The sequence below is a fragment of the Thunnus albacares genome, chromosome 9, assembly GCF_914725855.1.
Source record: "Thunnus albacares chromosome 9, fThuAlb1.1, whole genome shotgun sequence".
In the NCBI taxonomy this organism is placed as follows: Eukaryota; Metazoa; Chordata; class Actinopteri; order Scombriformes; family Scombridae; genus Thunnus; species Thunnus albacares.
The window spans coordinates 16,256,517-16,275,078 of NC_058114.1; the positions used below are offsets into that span (position 1 = coordinate 16,256,517).

Consider the following 18,562-nt stretch of genomic DNA (forward strand, 5'->3'; position numbering starts at 1 on the left):
CTGGATACGGAAGCCGCAAGTCAGCCATGCTGCCAATTTGTCCCAGTGGCCACCTGCGGTACTGCAACAACAACAAAAAAAGTATTTCCCCTTTCGACCACCATTATAAGAGAAAGATCTGTAAAGCAGTTGACAGAAACCTCAAACAGCAAACACGGTCAGCTATTACCAGTTATATTATGAATTATTAAACCAGTGAAGATTTAATATTTATGAAACTTTCCCAAAGGCTAGAAAATATATTTTTTCTGTGTGACATCATCCCGAAGTAAAGTCTACAGGACAAGCCAGTGAACGAGACATAAGTCACCAGGACGAGATGAGTCAACAAAACATAAATGTGTTAACCTTTTAACTTTTGTCTTAGTAGACAATATCTACCTGCAATACATATATTGGTAAGAAATATCAAGAAATCCATAATTCAGAAATTTCAGTTTTTACAAAAACAGTAAATCACCTGCAGTTTGTTCAAAAAGAAGTTAAAAAAGTTGTTGCCTCACAACAGCTGACCTTGAAATCACCTTTCTCATAGGAGCAGATGGTGTGAGACCAGAGCGTGTTTACATGTCACAGGGAAGCCAAAAGATGACACACGCAGAGGAGCATAGATGAAGAAGAGGTGGGCGGACAAGTAGCATCGTCAACAGGCCCTTAAGGAAATATTTGCCTTAATTTGAATGAGCAGTGAAACGTCTACAGCAGACACAGAGCGACTTGAAAATAATTACAAATTCCTATCCGAGGAGCTCAAAGCCGAGTGTTTGTCTAACCAGCAGCTAAAACACCCGAAGATTCAGTTTATGATGATAGAAAACACACACATTTTTGGCATTTTTTTTACTCAATAACTGACTAAACAAATTAAATTTGGCCTGAATATCAGCATGTACTTTGAAAGTAAAACAGTCTGTCTGGGTGAGAAATATTTTCTTTGGGACAAACTGAAGAATGAGCGCCACCAGAGCTCAGCAACAAATAAAAGTGAGTAAACTTTAACAAGTCAAAGCTGCTCCTTTAAAGGGTTGCAGGAGGTTAAATGGCAAATCTGACATGGATCAGAGAGATTGGTGTGTGTGTGTGTGTGTGTTTTGTGTATATATTGTGCGTGTCAGGCTGACACACAGTTATGTGGAGTCTGGTTACACTCTAGTCCATGGAACACCTCACTGCCCTGTCTGTCAACATGTTTCTGTGTATGTGTCTCTGTGTGTGTGCATGTGTGTGTGTGTGTGTGTGATGCAGTGAGGCCATATAAGGCTGTAAGGCTGCTCCAGAGTTACAATAGAGCAAAAAAAATAAAAAAAATAAAAAGAAGAGTGTGGAGGAGAGACTGGCTGAGAGACGGAGAAAGACGGCGAATAAAATAGATTGAATGAGAGAGAAGAACAGGGAGTGTGAGAGTGAATGAACACAAGAAGGTACAGGGGGAAAAGTAAGACTGAAAAGTAAAACAGTAAGAGACTGAGAGATGGAAAGACGTAGACAGAAAGATGCCAAGACGCTGCATGCTTTCCTGTCTTTCACCCCATTACTCAGACCTGCTCTCACTCTCTTAATCCTAGCTCTCTTCCCCCCCTCTACCTCACCCCTTCTCTCTCCTTTCTATTCTTCTTCCCTCTCTTTTGCTCTGAATCCATTAAAAACATGAGATGTGTTCAGGAACAGATCTACTATTTGGACATTTTACTTTTCTTCTCGAAGCCAAAAGAGAAATAAACAGGAGGAAACTTCACTTTGAATCATTCAACCTCTGCTACAAATCATCCTCGGGAATCAGCAGAGGGTTCTGTATTAATAATGAAACTCAGTAATTCACTTACTGCCAACTCTACTGCCAAATTTATCAAGTGTTCAGGCAGCAAATTTGAAGTTTTTCTCATCACGGGGGAACCTTAAACTATCTGGCAACAATTTCAGGATGTCTGCAGGTTCTGTAAAAGCTTGCTTGACAGCAAATATCTTGAAATGAGATACCAAGAAATGTATCAGAGGCCTCATAAGTCCTTAAATGATATACCCCAAACATTTGTTGTCATGTTTAGTATTTCATTTTTTACTGGGAAACTGGCAGAGGCACTGAAACTGGTAAAGAAATTTTCTATACTTCACTTGTATGCAAATTAAAATACAATGTGCCACTGTCAGCTGACCCAGTTCAGCTCAAATCCTGGGTTAATTTATTATCAGTGTGAGTGACTTTGCATAGGTTAACTGAGTTTTACAGAAAAACCATGACTTTCATTCTTCTCTACCTCTCTTTGATCTTCCTCTGTCAGCATCTATCTCTTCCTCTCCAGTGTAACACAGGAGAGGGTGTCTTCACCACCCTCTCTGCCTTGCACGTGGCCCTGATGCCTCGCTTGACTAATGGAGATCAGGTCTCGCCATCTTTCAGCTGCTTCGCTGACTTATTAGGCAAACAGAGAGGTTTGACTCCACACGTCCACAGTAGCAGTGGGAGGATAAAGAAAAGACAGGAGGCAGTGGTGGGATAGATGCTCACACAGGAAATTGTGTTTAGGGAAATGGCCTCTTCCTGTTTTTGTGTCCCAACCAGCTGATCTAGCTTCAGAGAAACCGACCCTGAAACGCAAAGTACTGATGTGTATTATGAGGCAACATACGTCAGTCTGCCACGCACAAGCTGTTATAGTTTTGGCAGTTTTCCCTTATGAATTAACAGCTGCTGAAATAAATTGTTTTTGATTACTTCCAGGTGTTGCAAAGCACTAAAACAGTGTTTACAGTTTCCAAAAAAATAAACTTATGGCTGTTGAGCACTGAAGCCTGTTTTAGTCATGAGACTAAAACTGGTTATGTTAAGAGATAGGATGGGAGATGAAAGATTTGAGATGGGATAAGACTTTAGAGATGGTTAGAGTTAGAGTTAGGTGTGATTAATTAAGGAAGGACTTCCACCTCTGCAAACAAGAGACACATTCTACATTTCAGCTCACAGACAGACAAACACACCGACCAGTGTGAATCATTGTACCTTGATGTCAAAGTTGCAGTCAAAGCGCTTGATGAGGACGATGAAGGCGCCTGTCAGGTTGTCCCTCGGAGGGGGCTCGATGGGCTCGCAAGCATTCTCTGGTCGTGCGCCAATCAGGAAACCCTGTGGGGATGACATCATCAGACATGATATCAAACAATCATGCTTGTGGTATGGTGATACACATCTAACTCACGGCTTAGAAGTCCCACCGGTAGTTGAGAGAACTGAGGAGTAGTTTTCTAAAATGATATATCCAACGCTTCTATCTAACAGGTTACATGTATTATACTATTTGTATAAAGAACAGCCCGAAGTCTTTGGTTGACAAACTAAGAACATTTTACAGGCTGGATTGTGTGTTTTCCAGAGGCATTTAATGACTGACTTTAAATAGTTTTTTGATCAAAAATAAAATAACCTTGCTTCACAGTCATTCAGTTTCACTCATTCCTGCATCCGAGCTTGTGTCCTCTAATGTTAATAAATAAAAAGCTACACAGGAGCAAGTTTTGGTTTTTGTTTAAAAGGCACATGTCTGCAGATTCAAAGTGGTTTTAATGGTCATTAGCTCACTTTCGGAGGTACCGCTGGTCGTGTCATGTATGTTATCAACCCATCTATAATTTTGTCTTCCTGTTTGTCTGTAATTTTGCTTTCTTGGACTATTCTGTACACACAACATCTACTGCACGTCTGTCCTTTCTGGGATCCCTCCTCTGTTGCTCTTCCTGAGGTTTCTTCCATTTTTCCCTGTTAAAAGGTTTTTTTGGGGGGAGTTTTTCCTTATGCAAATTGAAGGTCTAAGGATAGAGGATGTTGTATTACTGTACAGATTGTAAAGCCCACCAAGGCAAATTTGTGATTTGTTTATATTAGGCTATACAAATAAAATGGACTTGAATGTTGACCATTGCGGGACTGTGTGATTGTAAGCAAGTTGCTGAAAAATATTTTCAAAATCCCACTTTGATAAATGATAGTTGGCTCATTGCTACATGAAAAATGATAGCAAGTGACATGTGTCAGCACTAAAGAACAAGACTTGTTCTGTTCTCTGTTTGCTCAGTGGGCCTAAGTAACACCCCAGGACCCAGTGTCAGATCCCTGACCCAGAGTCTGAGAGCAGCAGCATCTATCAAAAGCACTGGTGCATATAATCTTGACCCATATCCTCTTCATCTAAGTGCCCCCTGAATCTGTCCACATTTAGTACATATTTTTAACCAAACCTTTTTAACAGGCATGATTCCAGCTTTGTGGAAAAGTGCCTTACACAAAAGTGATGATGTCTTCAATCTCTACCGTCCAATCTCTAAACTTCATTTCTTAGCAAAAATCCTAGAATCATTGGTCAATTTACAACTGTGCGCCTTTATTGATTCACTAAACTTACAACAGCCACAATGGTCTGGTTTTTGCCCAGGTAATAATAATATTACCCAGGCGATAACAGCTGCAGTTTCAGTCATTGATAACACTGCGCTAACACTAACACTAACGCTGCTCTCTTCGTTGACCTCTCAAAAGCATCTGTTATCGTCAATCATAAAATCCTACCCCACAAACTACAGTCCATAGGTCTAGATGAAGTCACACTTAATTCTTCCACTCTATCAGAGAGAAGTCAGACTGTTGTTGTTGATGGTTCTCAGTCAAGCCCTGTTACCATCAGAAATGGGGTGCCTCAGGGGTCTATCCTTGGTCCATTGCTGTTTACATTATACATAAATAACGTAATTCTTCATAATCAATACTTCAATGTCCGTTTCTTTGCAGATGATACAATTTTATATGCCCCAGGCTTCACCCCAGCCCACGCCCTGACTCATCTTCAGTCTGCCTTTAATGCTTTCCAGTTATCACTCCTTAATCACAGACTAGTTTTAAATTCAGAAAAGACAAAGTACATGGTATTCTCCACCTCCACCAGTGTCTCTGGCTATCCTGCCATTAAAACTTTAAATAGCACCAATATTACTCTTGCTGAGTCATACAAATACTTGGGAATTTTGCTTGACAGCAGACTATCATTCAAGATTCATGATCAACATTTGTATCAAAAATTAAAAATCAAACTAGGCTTCTTGTATAGAGGTAAAGGTTGTCTGTCCTCTTCCAACCGTAAAACTATTGTGCAGTCAACCTTCATGTCTATCCTTGACTATGGAGATATTCTGTATTATCATGCTGCCCCATCAACACTTCAGCAGTTAAACCCTGTGTGTCATAGTGCATTACGCTTTATCACAAATGACAAATTTCGTACTCATCATTGTTCTCTGTATCACACGGTTGAATGGACTTCCTAACAGACAAGAAGAAATAACCATCTCATGTTATTCATCTATAAAGCTTCCAAACTACCTCACATCTCTTCTCTCATTAAGTATAGTACCCAGTCCTGTCACTACTTAACCTTAGTTATCCCTCATGTTTGCACTAATGTTGGCAGAACTGGTTTCAGGTACTTTGCACCTTTTAAATGGAATGAACTGCAAACTGCCCTCAAACTTGAGTCTTACATTCCTCTTGGAGATTGTAAAGCTTTATTATCTGATGTTTTTTTTATGATTCTTGGAACCGTTTTTATTAAATCCTTGTTTATCGTGTAGTTGCGTTGTTTCAACCTTTATACTGCTCCCAAATTAACAACACTCATCACAACCACAGATGAAAAACAAACGAGAACAAGATGCCGAAAGGGAGTTTTGCTGGGGCTTCAGATGTAACACTGGCAAATCTAACATAAATTTAACATGGTAATGCATGCATAATGAATACAGAATTTTGCACTGGAATGAAGAATATTACTGACACAAAAAGCTATGTGTGTGTGTATCCTTCCCTGTGTGTATGACTACAAGTGTATATGGTTTTACGTTTTTGCATATATTACAGAGTCTAGTAGCTTTCAAGGATGCTGTTGTTCTCAGTGTGTCAAGGTCTTAGTCTGGTCCTTCATTTTCCTCTCTCTCTCTCTCTCTCTCTTTTGCTTCCTGTCTTAGTCCCATTTCCAACAGCTTTTGAAGTGACTGATGAAAGAGAGATAGTGAGGAGAGAGAGAGAGAGTTAGACAGAGAGGCTGACAGAGTGATAAAGGGAAACAGAACAAAAGCGGAAACTGCAAAAGGCACAAATATGGAGGCAAGGAGAATTTAGAAATCCACTGGAAAACAGACAAAAGGGCAAAAACACTGATGAGTGAGACAAAAATAGAAAGGCAAAGAGAAGCAGACACAGGGTGAGAAAAGAGGATAGAATAACCAGTGCAGAGAAATGATGAAGAGATGAAGAAAGGAGAAGAGACAAGAGATGAGGAGGGAGGGACCTGATGTGATATACATTTCTGAACTGCTGCTGCCCATATTCAAGTGTAACTAACACCACTGTGTGTGTGTGTGTGTGTGTGTGTGTGTGTGTGTGTCAGAGGCAGGGTGGTAGACAGGAAGTGTGGACTGCTGTGGGACTCTCTCTCTTAAAGCCAACGCTTTAAAAAAAACCCAGCCTGTATATCAAGGAGAGTCAGCACTTTCTGTCTCACTCACACACACACACACACACACACACACACACACACACACGGCTGGTGTCAGCTAGCAGCAAACTGATTTTCTGTGACCGTATCTTATTGGCTGCCACACTGACAGCCACATATGGGAAATAACCACAGTGACACATCATATTTGTCAGGATGCACTACCGCCCCACAACAGGGGAGACAAAGTTGCTGACTAAATTCACTGCCTAGTTGTGGGTTCAACATTTGGCATGTGAAAGGTTAAACAGTGCATACATCAGGAAGGAGAAGGATGTGAGGAATCACCCGCCACCCTTGCCATCGTCACCTCTGGGTGCCTCCTCCAAGTGCAGCCCTGCCTTTTACTGCTCCATGACATCACTGTGCCACTGCCTCACATTCCTACTGACTTTGAAAGCAGGGGCAAGAGCGCCCTCTGTCGGGTGAAAAAGGATCTAAAAGACAAACACCTGCCAGCACTGCAGAGTGAGAGAGAGAGAGAGAGAATGCGGAGAAGAGAGCGGGGTGAAAAACAGGAAATAACTGAGGAAGGAGGGAGGGGGGTCCTGAAAACGTGGCCTGAAAGAAGACATGGATGAAATGCTGTCTGTGCGACACCACAAGATTGTAGTGATGCAGCTTTCAATTATTTTCATTATTGATAAATCTGTCTTTTATGTTCTTGATAAATTGATTAGTAGTTTGGTCTATAAAATGTTAGGAAATGGTGAAAAATGACAATCACTGTTTCCCAAAGCCAAAGACGACGTCCTCACATGTCTTTTGTCCCGACCAGCAGTGCACAAACCAAAGATATTCAGTTTACAATCATAGAAGACTAAAGAAACCAGAAAATATTCACATTTCAAAAAGCTGAAATCAGAAAGTTTTGACTTTTTTTCTAAAAAAAAAAAAAGAAAAAAGAGAGAAACTCAAAACAATCAATCGATTATCAAAATAGCTGAAGATCAATGTAGTAGATGGCAACTAATTGATTAATCGACTAATTGTTGCAGCTCTACAATACTTACAAACTAAAAGGACATATAATTCCACTGTTCTACCAGATTCTGAGCTACAGCTGCATGAACGCAAACTGTGACATGAAGCATTATTATGTAACAATATTTTTCTGTTCATTATCCTGTAGTTCCTCCTTTACTGTGAATATGAATTCATGTTGTTTGTGTGTGCTGGGAAGAATTCATGCTTCTATGTAAACTGTAAGTTTTTCTGAAAACAACATCAAAGGACAAAGGACAATGCTTGACAGTGTATTGTCCACAGGACAGTACATAATCGCCTTCCGGACATTTTTTTGTGTTGTAACAATACCAAAAGAAATTCCCACTATTGCATTAGTCTTTGGGTATTTTATGTTAAGATGTCAAAGTCTAGACAGCAAATGAGGGGAAATCATTCATCAAGCGTGTGACGCTGAAATAGAGAAGCATTTTAACTTGCACAGTTTAAGGGTGGCAAGTTAAGTAGAGTAGGGGAAAGACTATATGGAGGATTATTTTATCAAAAGTGCCTTACAATATCACAAGTACATGTAATTGTAGTAAAAGTGACCCAAGTGGTAATGGAAACCTGAAGCCTCCAGTGTGAAGCCCATAAACTGGCTCAATTGGCTGATAACCACCTGGCGGGGTATGTTCTTTAATGTTCAGAAAGGCTTGGTTAGTGTCTGAACTTGCACCTGTTGTCATGCATGGGTGTTAGCAGATATTTGAACTCATTCAAACACAGAGGGATTTTCTGTTGTTGCAGAATTCAAGAGAGAGAAAAAAAAAGGATTTCTCTGGTGGACTATTCCAAAATTATTGCAGTAATCACACTTAATCCTGTCAGTGAAAATCTCTCTATAGGGCTTGTTTGCAGATTTGGCTGCTGGGTTCAGCAAAGGAAAAACATAGGAATTAATAACTTGCTCTAGCCTGACTGGGGCTTCCTGTAAGCAGATTAAAGCCTGTGTGACTCTGCACTCAGACTCATCGATGTTTAGATTCCCCACTTAAACCTGCCTCAACTGCCTCAACAGCCTCAACCCCCCACCCCCACCCCACTCCACACCACACCACACCACTCCACAACACACCGTGTCTATGATCACAACAGGAAGCATGTGAAGTTATAGAGCTTCCTCACAGACAGATAGATGTGTTTTCATCTCTATACCCTGCACCTTTTATCATTACATTATTATTCCATAATTACAATCTTTATTAAATTTATTACCAGGGTGCTGTGGCAGAAACCCTTAACCTTCTTACTGAAGCTTATCCCATTACTGCACTCAACCTGGATAGGAATGCCAGTGAACTGGGGCGGCTGCAGTCTAAATGTAAAAAATGTGGGTTTGTTCTGGGTCACTAGCTGAGAAAATGTGGGTGGGGAAATTGAGCAAGTTAGGCCTGAAACTTTGTCGTTAACGAGAAGACAGAGTAAATAAATTATACACAAACTCATTTCCATTACTATTAACATACACCAACTCATATAGACACTGATGGGAATAGAAATCATCACTATATCCTGTGAGGCAGTTATAACGGGTTCATACCCCCTTTATATGCATGCCATTACTGTACATTTACCAGAACTAGACACAAGACAAATGACTCATGTTGGTGCATTAGACAATCACATTAGTCCTTCATCTCTATGACAAAACATTGATGAGACAAAAAAAACCCTCAGTGTGAACATTTCACCTCTTAGATTCTGACACAGGTGCTGACCATTTCCTGTATTATTTGCTGAAACCCAAAGCATGATCAACATGTGTTATTTCATACAAGGGGAGCACACATCACATATGTATTCTGTATAATATTAGTTGGACTTGTTTAGAATTGGAGACAAATTGTCTCAGACAATCTGTAAATGACCTTTTGGCCACTAGAATCAGCTTTTAATACCTTTGGCTTAGAGCAAAAAAAAGGTTCAGAGACCTCTAGGGGACTTCACAGGGTTTTTAGGAATCCCCTAACAATTTTACTGCCTACAGATTAGTAGTAATATCTCTATTACTCAACTGTTACCTCCAACTATGCAGTATTGAGAGCGGTACCATTCAATAGTGAACCAATAACATATGGCTGCTCATATGCATCCCCAGGAATAAGATCTTTTTTTCAAATTGGTATCTCTAGACCTTATGTGTGCCCATGTGGGTGCAGAACATGAAAATGTCATCCATCCATCCAACCATTATTTATACCTGTATATCTTATGCAGGATAGAAGAGGCTGGAGCCCATTACAGCTAACATTGCAAGAGAGGGTTCACCTTTGACAAGTCCCCAGTCTATCCCAGGGATAACACATTTACTCTACTCTACTATAACTTATGGACAATTTTGAGTCTTCAGTTCACCTAACCTGCACGTTTCTGGAAAGTAGACAGACGTGGTACCCAGAGAGAAACCTCACGGTCACAGGTAGCTCATGCTACTTGAAGATATATACACGATATATACGTAGGGTACCAGCTTCCAGCATGCAACCTCCTCATGTGCCTTTTGCTCAGCATGTCATGTGGAGGACTGTTTCCTTCCTCCTTTATCCTCTCGCAGAAAAACTCTCAGATGAACAAACAACTTTATTCAAGTTCTTGTATCTAGATTTCAATTAGGACCTGAGTGAATTACGATTTGTGTAAAATCTGGCATTTACCAACTGATAGTCCAAAACCATTCTGTTGGTTCTATAGCAGCAAAATCTTTAAGCTAGTCTGAAATGTTTAGAAGCAGTATTAGACATAGAGACAACACTATAGAAGTCTACTAAAACAATTATTTTGTGATGTCTGGACAAACAGACTTCTATGTTATGCATAAAGGAATATTTTGGAGACAAAACAATTAATCAAATCATCAGTCTACTTGACAGAAAATTAATCGCCAAATATATTTGGATAAAGATCAAGCAAAAATTACAAACATTTTCCAGTTCCAGCTTCACTTTTGTGAGGATTTGCTGTTTTTCTTTGTCTTATGTGATTGTAAACTGATAATAATTTGAAGATGGCTCCTTGGGCCACTTTTCTAAATCCCAAACATCTTACTTTACATATTTAATCTTTATTTTCACATATTTTAAGAAGGAAAACATGGGTGTTTTCAGGGACTTTACCATTATTCAAACCTGGTCCTCATTGCCTCTCGCTGCGCCATACAAACCACAAAGACTTTCCATAGGAAACTCAAGCATCTCTTCTCAGTCTGTCTCTACACATCAACCTATAATTGTGGAGTTGAAAGCGGGCACAAAAAAATGAAGTAAAAACAAAAAGCCTGAAACCCAAATGGCACGTCCAAAATGTGGCTACAAAAAGGGAACACAGTTATTTTAAGCTGGGTGTCGATTCTTGGCCAGTGCCGTGCCTAAATAAAATCTCACAACCCTGAATTGTGTCTACACTGTGTGTAGCTCAGGGCCTCTTTTACTCTTTCTCTCAACCTTGAGTGTCTAATAAAAGCAAAAGTTCCCATAAATGTTGTTGAAAAAATGTTCAACATCAAACTACAAAACTGTACATGTCAGAAATTAAACAAAGCATAACTGTTGCGTACTGTGGGTGTGCAGAGGCTCGCAGTGGCCGTGCTTTGAGACCCTGAGGCGACTGTACACAGCCCCGGTTTTGTAAGTGGAAACAGGGGAGGCTCTGTTTGAAGCCTCGTACCCTGTGGGGAATCCTCCACAACAGTTTTGTGCTGCCTTGTGATGCCAGAGGTTTCTCCAGGCGTTATACAGCTGTACTAGTGCAAGACTACAACATTTGAAGTGAGTTTACTTCATAATACTAAAAACACCACCGCTCTACATCAACAAATCACTTATTACATATCACTTTTTGTTGGAAAATTACTACTTAAAGATGCACTAAGGCTTGTGCCTTGTAATTTGCATGAGTAAAGGTGAGCCTCTTTCCTTATTGTATGTACATTTATGAAAGGATTGTGCAAATAACAGACGGAGACACGGTATGTTCAAAGAGGTTGATTTATGCATTCATTTGGATTTACTAAGAATCAAAGAAGGTGCAAATAGTGCTAGTAAAAAGGAAGGATGTGGTGGGGGAAAGAAAGTGATACCTAGAAATCTAAATGGCTTCAAACAAAGAGTGAGTGCCTCCCAAAAATATCAAGACAGCTGCAGAGTACAAGTTTGGCCAACAAGGCAAACCTTCAGCATCTCTCACTTTGGAGGATGGGAAATCATTCTCTATTGAAGCCATAATTTGTGATAATGTGCATATATATTTTTACGTTAAAAACTTGCTGCAAATCAGAGCTGTTGTCTGAAACAACTAGCTGCCTGACCAGACACAGACATAGGCGAGGTACGGGAGATGTGCTGGACGGATTGAGTTTGGCCCTCAGGGAGTAGGGCAGCATGTCTGTCTGCATGGCACACGGCTAGACAGCAGCAGGGAGAGCAGAGGTGAAAAATAAGACAGAGATTCGATGTGAAATTAAGACAGAGAGTGGGAGACAAAGAGACTAAGCCTTTTCTCAGCTTTCATAACACATAATCTTATATAAGACTAACATGCACACACACACACTCACAGAGCAACATGACTGTATGCCATAATCCTTGCTGTTTGTCTGGACTGAGGTGACACATTACTCACAATAGGCATAAATAAATATACAGTACATGTAATACACTCAATACACAATGTGATGTAACTGGTTTTTATTCTTACCACAGTGATTAGACAGTTCATCCTAGCAGTTTAGCAGTTAACAGCCAAGTCCTGTAATCATTTTTAAATTGCTTGCACACTGGATGACCCAGTTTAGATCACCTAAACTGACAGAAGGGAACGCATTCACTTTGGTAGTGAAATACTAGTAGTGTACCCCTTTTAGAGATACATGCATCTATAGTCCACTGTGAGCAATCCTGATAGCGCAGGCATGGTACAAGTGTTATTCCTTAAACCGACACTGACATGCTAAAGAAGTGTAACGTCCCTTAAAAAGTCATGTTCTATAAGCGTAAAAAAATGTAAGATTTTTTCTGACATTAGATTAATTTTTTAACCAAGAAAGAGTGTGTTCACTGTTATCATCTTCAAACTTTATGGTGTGAGGCAAATGCTAACAATCATCTCAACCAGAGCCTCCTCCTATCCTCCTATTTCCTAAAATATACCCTGAGGTCACATTTGATACATTCGGCAATGCCAAAATTAGCTGTCAGACTGTCACAGTGGGGTCATGACGTTAAACATAGCATCCTTAAATCCAGATAAGTGTCGTACGTAACCTGCATCTATACACAAACACAAAACAAGGCACAAAGTATTTCGCCATCAGCTAGCTTCTGCGTGCCAAAAGCCTTTGTGCAACAACAACTCGGCTCTTGACTGAGAAACGCCACAATGACCAGCTTAGATAGCAGACATGAATCATCCCTGCTGTTTGTGAGCTCTGTGGATCAACCGGCGTGTGTGGGCATAAAGAAACTTCTCAACAACAGACGTCATTACAATCCTCAGCAGCAATGTCGGGGAGAAATTTTGACGGCATGTTAATAAACTGTGATGTAGCTGCTTCAAAGTCTGACTAGAGTGTAATTTCTATACTTTTTGAAGTCTTTCTACAATGTGTAGCTGCGACTACACACACTCGCATGTGCAAATGAAGAGTTTGGCTTCATAATAAAAAGCATTTTTTCATGTTTCTCATCTGATTACAATTCAAAACTGAACCCCTTTTTGTTGTATTCACAAACATAACTAATGTTTTCTTTTACCAGCATCATAAAACATAGTAACATTGAAAATGCAGCTGTCCAGTATTGCACATGTATTTGGGAAGAATAGCAGGTTTCAGTTCTTTCTTTTACATCCTCCTCGTTCCTTTAAGTAGCTGCATGTTGTGAAAACAATGACCACATCCAACTAAAGACCACACTCATATTTTTGTTATTTTCCGTACTTTTTCTAATTTTCTGCTCATTCCAACAGATGTTTATTTTGTTTACTTTCTAGTACATACTGTATATGATTTACACACTCTTTCTCACTTTTATGTTTTCATGGTTAAAAATTAATTTTAATGGAGCTGTAAATTAGAAATATGCCATAAAACAACTGAACCAGGTATCATAAAAACCTGGGACTTTGTAGGGATTTCCCAATCACATAGAAGTGTACAAACCTACTCAGTTAATAAATAAACCAGTCCAACAATAACCTTTGACCCTTCTGCACTCACCTTCAGTCCATCGCTAGGTAGCCGGTACCCAAACCGTGCAGGGAGGTCATCAAAGTTCTCCGTTTTGTTGTCAAACGAGTACTGAAAGATGGGAAAATTACATTTAATTGCTTTTGATTTAAGATATTTCATGAAGATTGATACATCATTAAAATGAATGGACAGTATCTAAATTCAACTGAGTGAGAAATTTAACACATTCCTGTCATGCTTATCAAGTTGTTATTATTGCTGAGCTGTTTTCCAACAAAGCAACATGGGCATCCCGTTGTCGGAATAACTGTATCACACTGTTTTATTACAGCCTTACAAGCATTTGTAATAAGAATGACTCACGGCGGCGATGTCAGCTTCCACAGGCAGCAGGTTGAGGAAGGCAAAGAGCTGGACGGTGAAGATGGTGTAGATCTGCGTGGCCGACAGCATCAACATTCCCAGGGACAGCAGCATCTTGGCATCACGTTACAACCCTCAGCTGCTATGCCACTCACTCATGAACATACAAAACCATAAACACATACAACCACACACACAACCGCACACACTGGCCTGCAGCGAGACCCCTGGACACCACCCTTTGTTGTCACACCTAGAAAAGACACCAATGTTTGTGCACATGTAAAGCTTTTACTCTTGTACACTGATAGAAAAGTGCTAAAATGTATTGATTTAAATGTATACATTTCCTCACATTAGATTCTCAAATGAGGTACAGGTACGATTATTTTAACCTGCTGTGAGCTAGTCTGTCCTTGGAGCAGACTGGTGCACATTAGACTAAATAATATGATCTTGCACAGAGTGAACATCAGCACTCATTTTTCTTTTGGAATTCTCTACTAACAGAGCAATTAGCCGTTGCCTTTCTTCCACAAGGAGACCCAAGGTCAAGGTGAGCTACAACAGGGCAACTTTCATATGCAGGTTTCTTTGTTGGTTGGGCGTGTCTGTGTTTGTTGGCTTGTTAAGACAAAACGATTCTATATTTGGCTCCTAGTGCTAGTTTTGTCAAACAGATTAGCTGTACTGAGGTTCAGCTGTCAACACGGTGGGCTGTTTAATGCTTTTTTCAGATGTTTGACTCGTACCGATCACTGCGGCGTTTCGCTGTCTAAACCTCACTCTGTTCCAATCCTATCGTCTGGTCTGTCAATTATCTCGATCCGCATGTGTACACCCTCTGAAGGTTCGTGTGAAGTGGAATTTCAGCTTGCGGAACACATTCGGTGATCACACGGAACATAAATATCAATACTGAACTTAATCTAAGGCAACTGCAAAAAAGAAGAATTTCAATTTTGGATAATGTGGCAGCAGAATACACTGCACAAACTGTCAAGAGAAGCCCGAACACCTCAACAAGTGCCAATAATACAGCTCCCCACTCTTATACAAGTTATACAGAGTATTCACTTGTCCAACTTTTCCAGTTAAAGAAAATACCCAACAAGAGCAACATACACTCTTTAGGGAAATGAACAAAGAAAAGCAACAATAAAAGTTTGTGAAGTTTGTCCTTTGAGTGATCTGTCATTAGGCTTCTCCCTTTCGTCAGTGTCAGCACTACCTTGCCGCTAGGTCCTGTGTGTGTCTTTTATGTTTCTTAGCCAGCCACTTGCCACACACAGATTAAAGTGAGAGCTGCTGTGAGCCTAACATCACAGCATGAGGGGTACAATCTTGTAAAGTGGAGGCAGCATGTGATCAGGTCAGGAGAAACCAACAGCTAAAGGCTTGCAAGGCTTTAGACTACTAAACTGTGTTGTCAAGCAAAGTAAGGAAAGTAGGATTTGAGTATTATTGATATTTATTTATTTATTCAAATGAAATCTACACCTAACAGGTAGGCCAGAAGGGGCAGGATTGTTATTAGACCACTGCTGAGAGATTTTTTAAAATTTAACTTTTAGTGTCTACAGTCAGTCAGTTATCTCCCAAATAAATTGATGCACAACATTTAAGGTTTTGCTAATATCCTGTGACAAATCATACCCAAGATTATTACGGTCAATATTAATATGTTTCATTTCATTCCAAAACCACCATGTGTTAACTTTACATAAGTGGAATTTACCTATTTCACTGTAGCACAGATGCTTGGGCCAGATGGGGACATCGGAAAAAACAGCTTTACTAGGACCTGCCCACATTTATTACTGAACACTCCACTGAGTCCAAGTGTCTGCAATCACTTAAATACTTCGACTCAAATGTAGCAAACATATTTAATTGACTTTTGGCAGAACATTTTTAAACAAATTTGTTCTTGCATTTTTTATTGAAAGCAGAAGCACCACTGAAAGGTACCCTGCAATACCCTGGTTCCTCAAATGAAAACACGTTTTAGGAAATATCTGCTCCCTTCAGTCTTCACAAAGGGTTCGAACTTTATCCATTCAAACAGCGATTGTCACATTAAAACAAAAAAATGCCCTTTTATGACTGAAATAATTGAAAACAGGCGATTATATAGTAGTAATTAACAAATCACTCATTCACATATCAAATCATTGTGATACTGATCCTGACCTATTATCTTAAGCAACTGTTGCCAAAACTGACAGCTCTGCCGATATATCATGCACCCCCTGCTTTAATATAAGCAGTTTTAGTTCTTCTTATAAAATCACCCTACTTTATCTGCCCAGTCTGCTAAATGCAGTTGTTACTTTAAAAGTACTGAGGTTCAATTACAAGCCCTAATCACATCTGTGCAAAATGCAGCCTTGTTACATAACTTTCCATCCCTACTGTCCTGCTAATGCTGCTGCTGCCATTTCCCACTAAACAAGGCCTTAGACACTGAGCACCTCAAGTACACATGTTGCTCTGTGAGGACATGATGTAGCCCGGTTTCCCTCTGGCAGATCAAAACAGAGCTCTGGACTCAAAAGTACTGTCATCAGAGAAATGCCACGCTTCACTTTCTTTTCAGCTTTTGTCTTCCTCCAATCTAATAATCATCACCATTAAGGGTTTTGGGAAAGAGGCTTTGAGGGGAAAAAATCCTCCCAGGAAGTAACATTTACACACATTTGTTAAAGTGCATCTCCATTTCCGTACCAGTAAAAAGATGGCAGCTGGTGACAAAATTGATATCACAACATCTCTGACAACTCCCAATATTGACAACCAGGGTAACCAGTGTTTTAAAAAAGCAACTCATAGTGAGGATTGAGAGACAACAAATAAGTTTATACTCAAGAAATACAGATAAAATGTATACAATATTAATGTACTTGTGTACTTACTTATTCATAATACAGAACATGTTCCGGAAAATGAATTCGGAAATTGTTTTTTCTTCATACAATAGTCTAATGGGTCTAATTTTGGCAGAATTTAATGCCTGACAAGTCATGATGCATCATCATGCTAATGCAAAAATACTGTCAGCCTAATATTCCTGTAAGACCATCATGCTCAACATCACTGCCTGTCACCACACTTCACCACACTGTCATCCTACAGTACATGTCATTTTCCTTCATAAATCCTACCTAAACTTCGCTTACATGTCAGTGTGTGCAACCTGAAAACATTATATTCATAGAAGAGTGTTAGAGGATTAGAAACATATCTTCAAAAAGCAGTTATGACCTGCACTTATGTCTATTCTTGATGAAAACAGTAGCTTACGTTTGTGACTTAAATGCAAACATTAAAAAAAACCCTATCATTACATGAGAGGCCAAACCTGTGTGGCAGGGCAACCAAACACACAAACACACATTACACTAAAACTGTGTGAAATTGTGGGGAAGTGAAAACTAGGCTACATCACCCATGACAACTGTAAGCAGATGGTGACTAAACATCAAATGACATTTACTGAAAAAAAAAACAACGCTATAAGGTAATAATGTGTTTCCTCAATTTACTAAGCACTGTGATCAGAGGTTAAAACAGCAAAATGACAAAGCATGCTATCAGCGTTTACACACAGTAATTAAGCCATAAATCAGAAATAACCATTAAACTTCATAACCCAAAATCTCATTGACAAGTTAACATTCGGATTAAAAACGACCAAAATGACATGAATAATAACTCTAGTGACACTGAAAAGTACTGTCAAATAACTACAGTTTTTAGGGTGTAGCAACAGACATAAATAAATCAGTTTGCACCCGCGCTAGCATCGTGCTAACAGCTAGCTGGTGTGTCGTGGGTGTTTACCTTTATTTCTGCTTGGAGGTCTATCTTATCCGGCAATTTAGCTGCTGACAATGACATCGCCCTCCTTTACTATGCGTCGAGTGAAGGACTGTGTACAACAGCAGAGATTTTGCATGGACTTCATGCCGTTTGAACGGTGTGTCAGAGAGTATGAACGTAAACGTTGTAGTATAATAATCCGGTCCGCTAGCTTTCTTCTTCTCTTCATGACGTGAGAGCGCAAACTTCCGCCACATGCAGATTCAGCTCCTGATTGGACGAACCGACTGTCAATCATTCTGTTCCGGACATGACTCCGGACGTAAACATATCCACGTGATGACACAAACAACCACTTTTATGGTCACATGAACTGCCTGAACCGAGCAACTAGCCTGTATTTACAGCTTTATTACACCTGTGTTAGGGCATTATGAGATTTAACCGGCAGGACAATGTGCAGAACATATATATATTTTAAGTAGAAATAAGTGTATTGTCATCTGCCCAAATGTTGTCAACCTCACCCGCTCCAAAATGTCTTGAAAACATCTCTAGCACCCTCTATACCCTTTGTAGTGAATTTGATGATAGGTTCACAATTCTTCAAGTCTGTCTTTAAACAGCAGTTGGGTGTCCATATGAACAC

The 18,562-nt window shown here is 39.8% G+C and overlaps 1 protein-coding gene across 1 annotated transcript in view; it reads right to left on the bottom strand.

The window, feature by feature from the left end:
- rnf13 (ring finger protein 13) overlaps window positions 1-18,153 on the bottom strand; it is a 43,262-nt gene extending 25,109 nt beyond the window's left edge. Inside the window, exons 1-4 of the mRNA XM_044360627.1 lie at window positions 17,935-18,153; window positions 14,092-14,344; window positions 13,756-13,836; window positions 2,999-3,121 (exon numbers count right to left, since the gene is read on the bottom strand). Of these exons, the coding sequence (XP_044216562.1) occupies window positions 2,999-3,121; window positions 13,756-13,836; window positions 14,092-14,205 (318 nt within the window). The 5' untranslated portion in view covers window positions 14,206-14,344; window positions 17,935-18,153. The remainder of the gene's footprint in view (window positions 1-2,998; window positions 3,122-13,755; window positions 13,837-14,091; window positions 14,345-17,934) is intronic.
- Window positions 18,154-18,562: the final 409 nt, after the last annotated feature.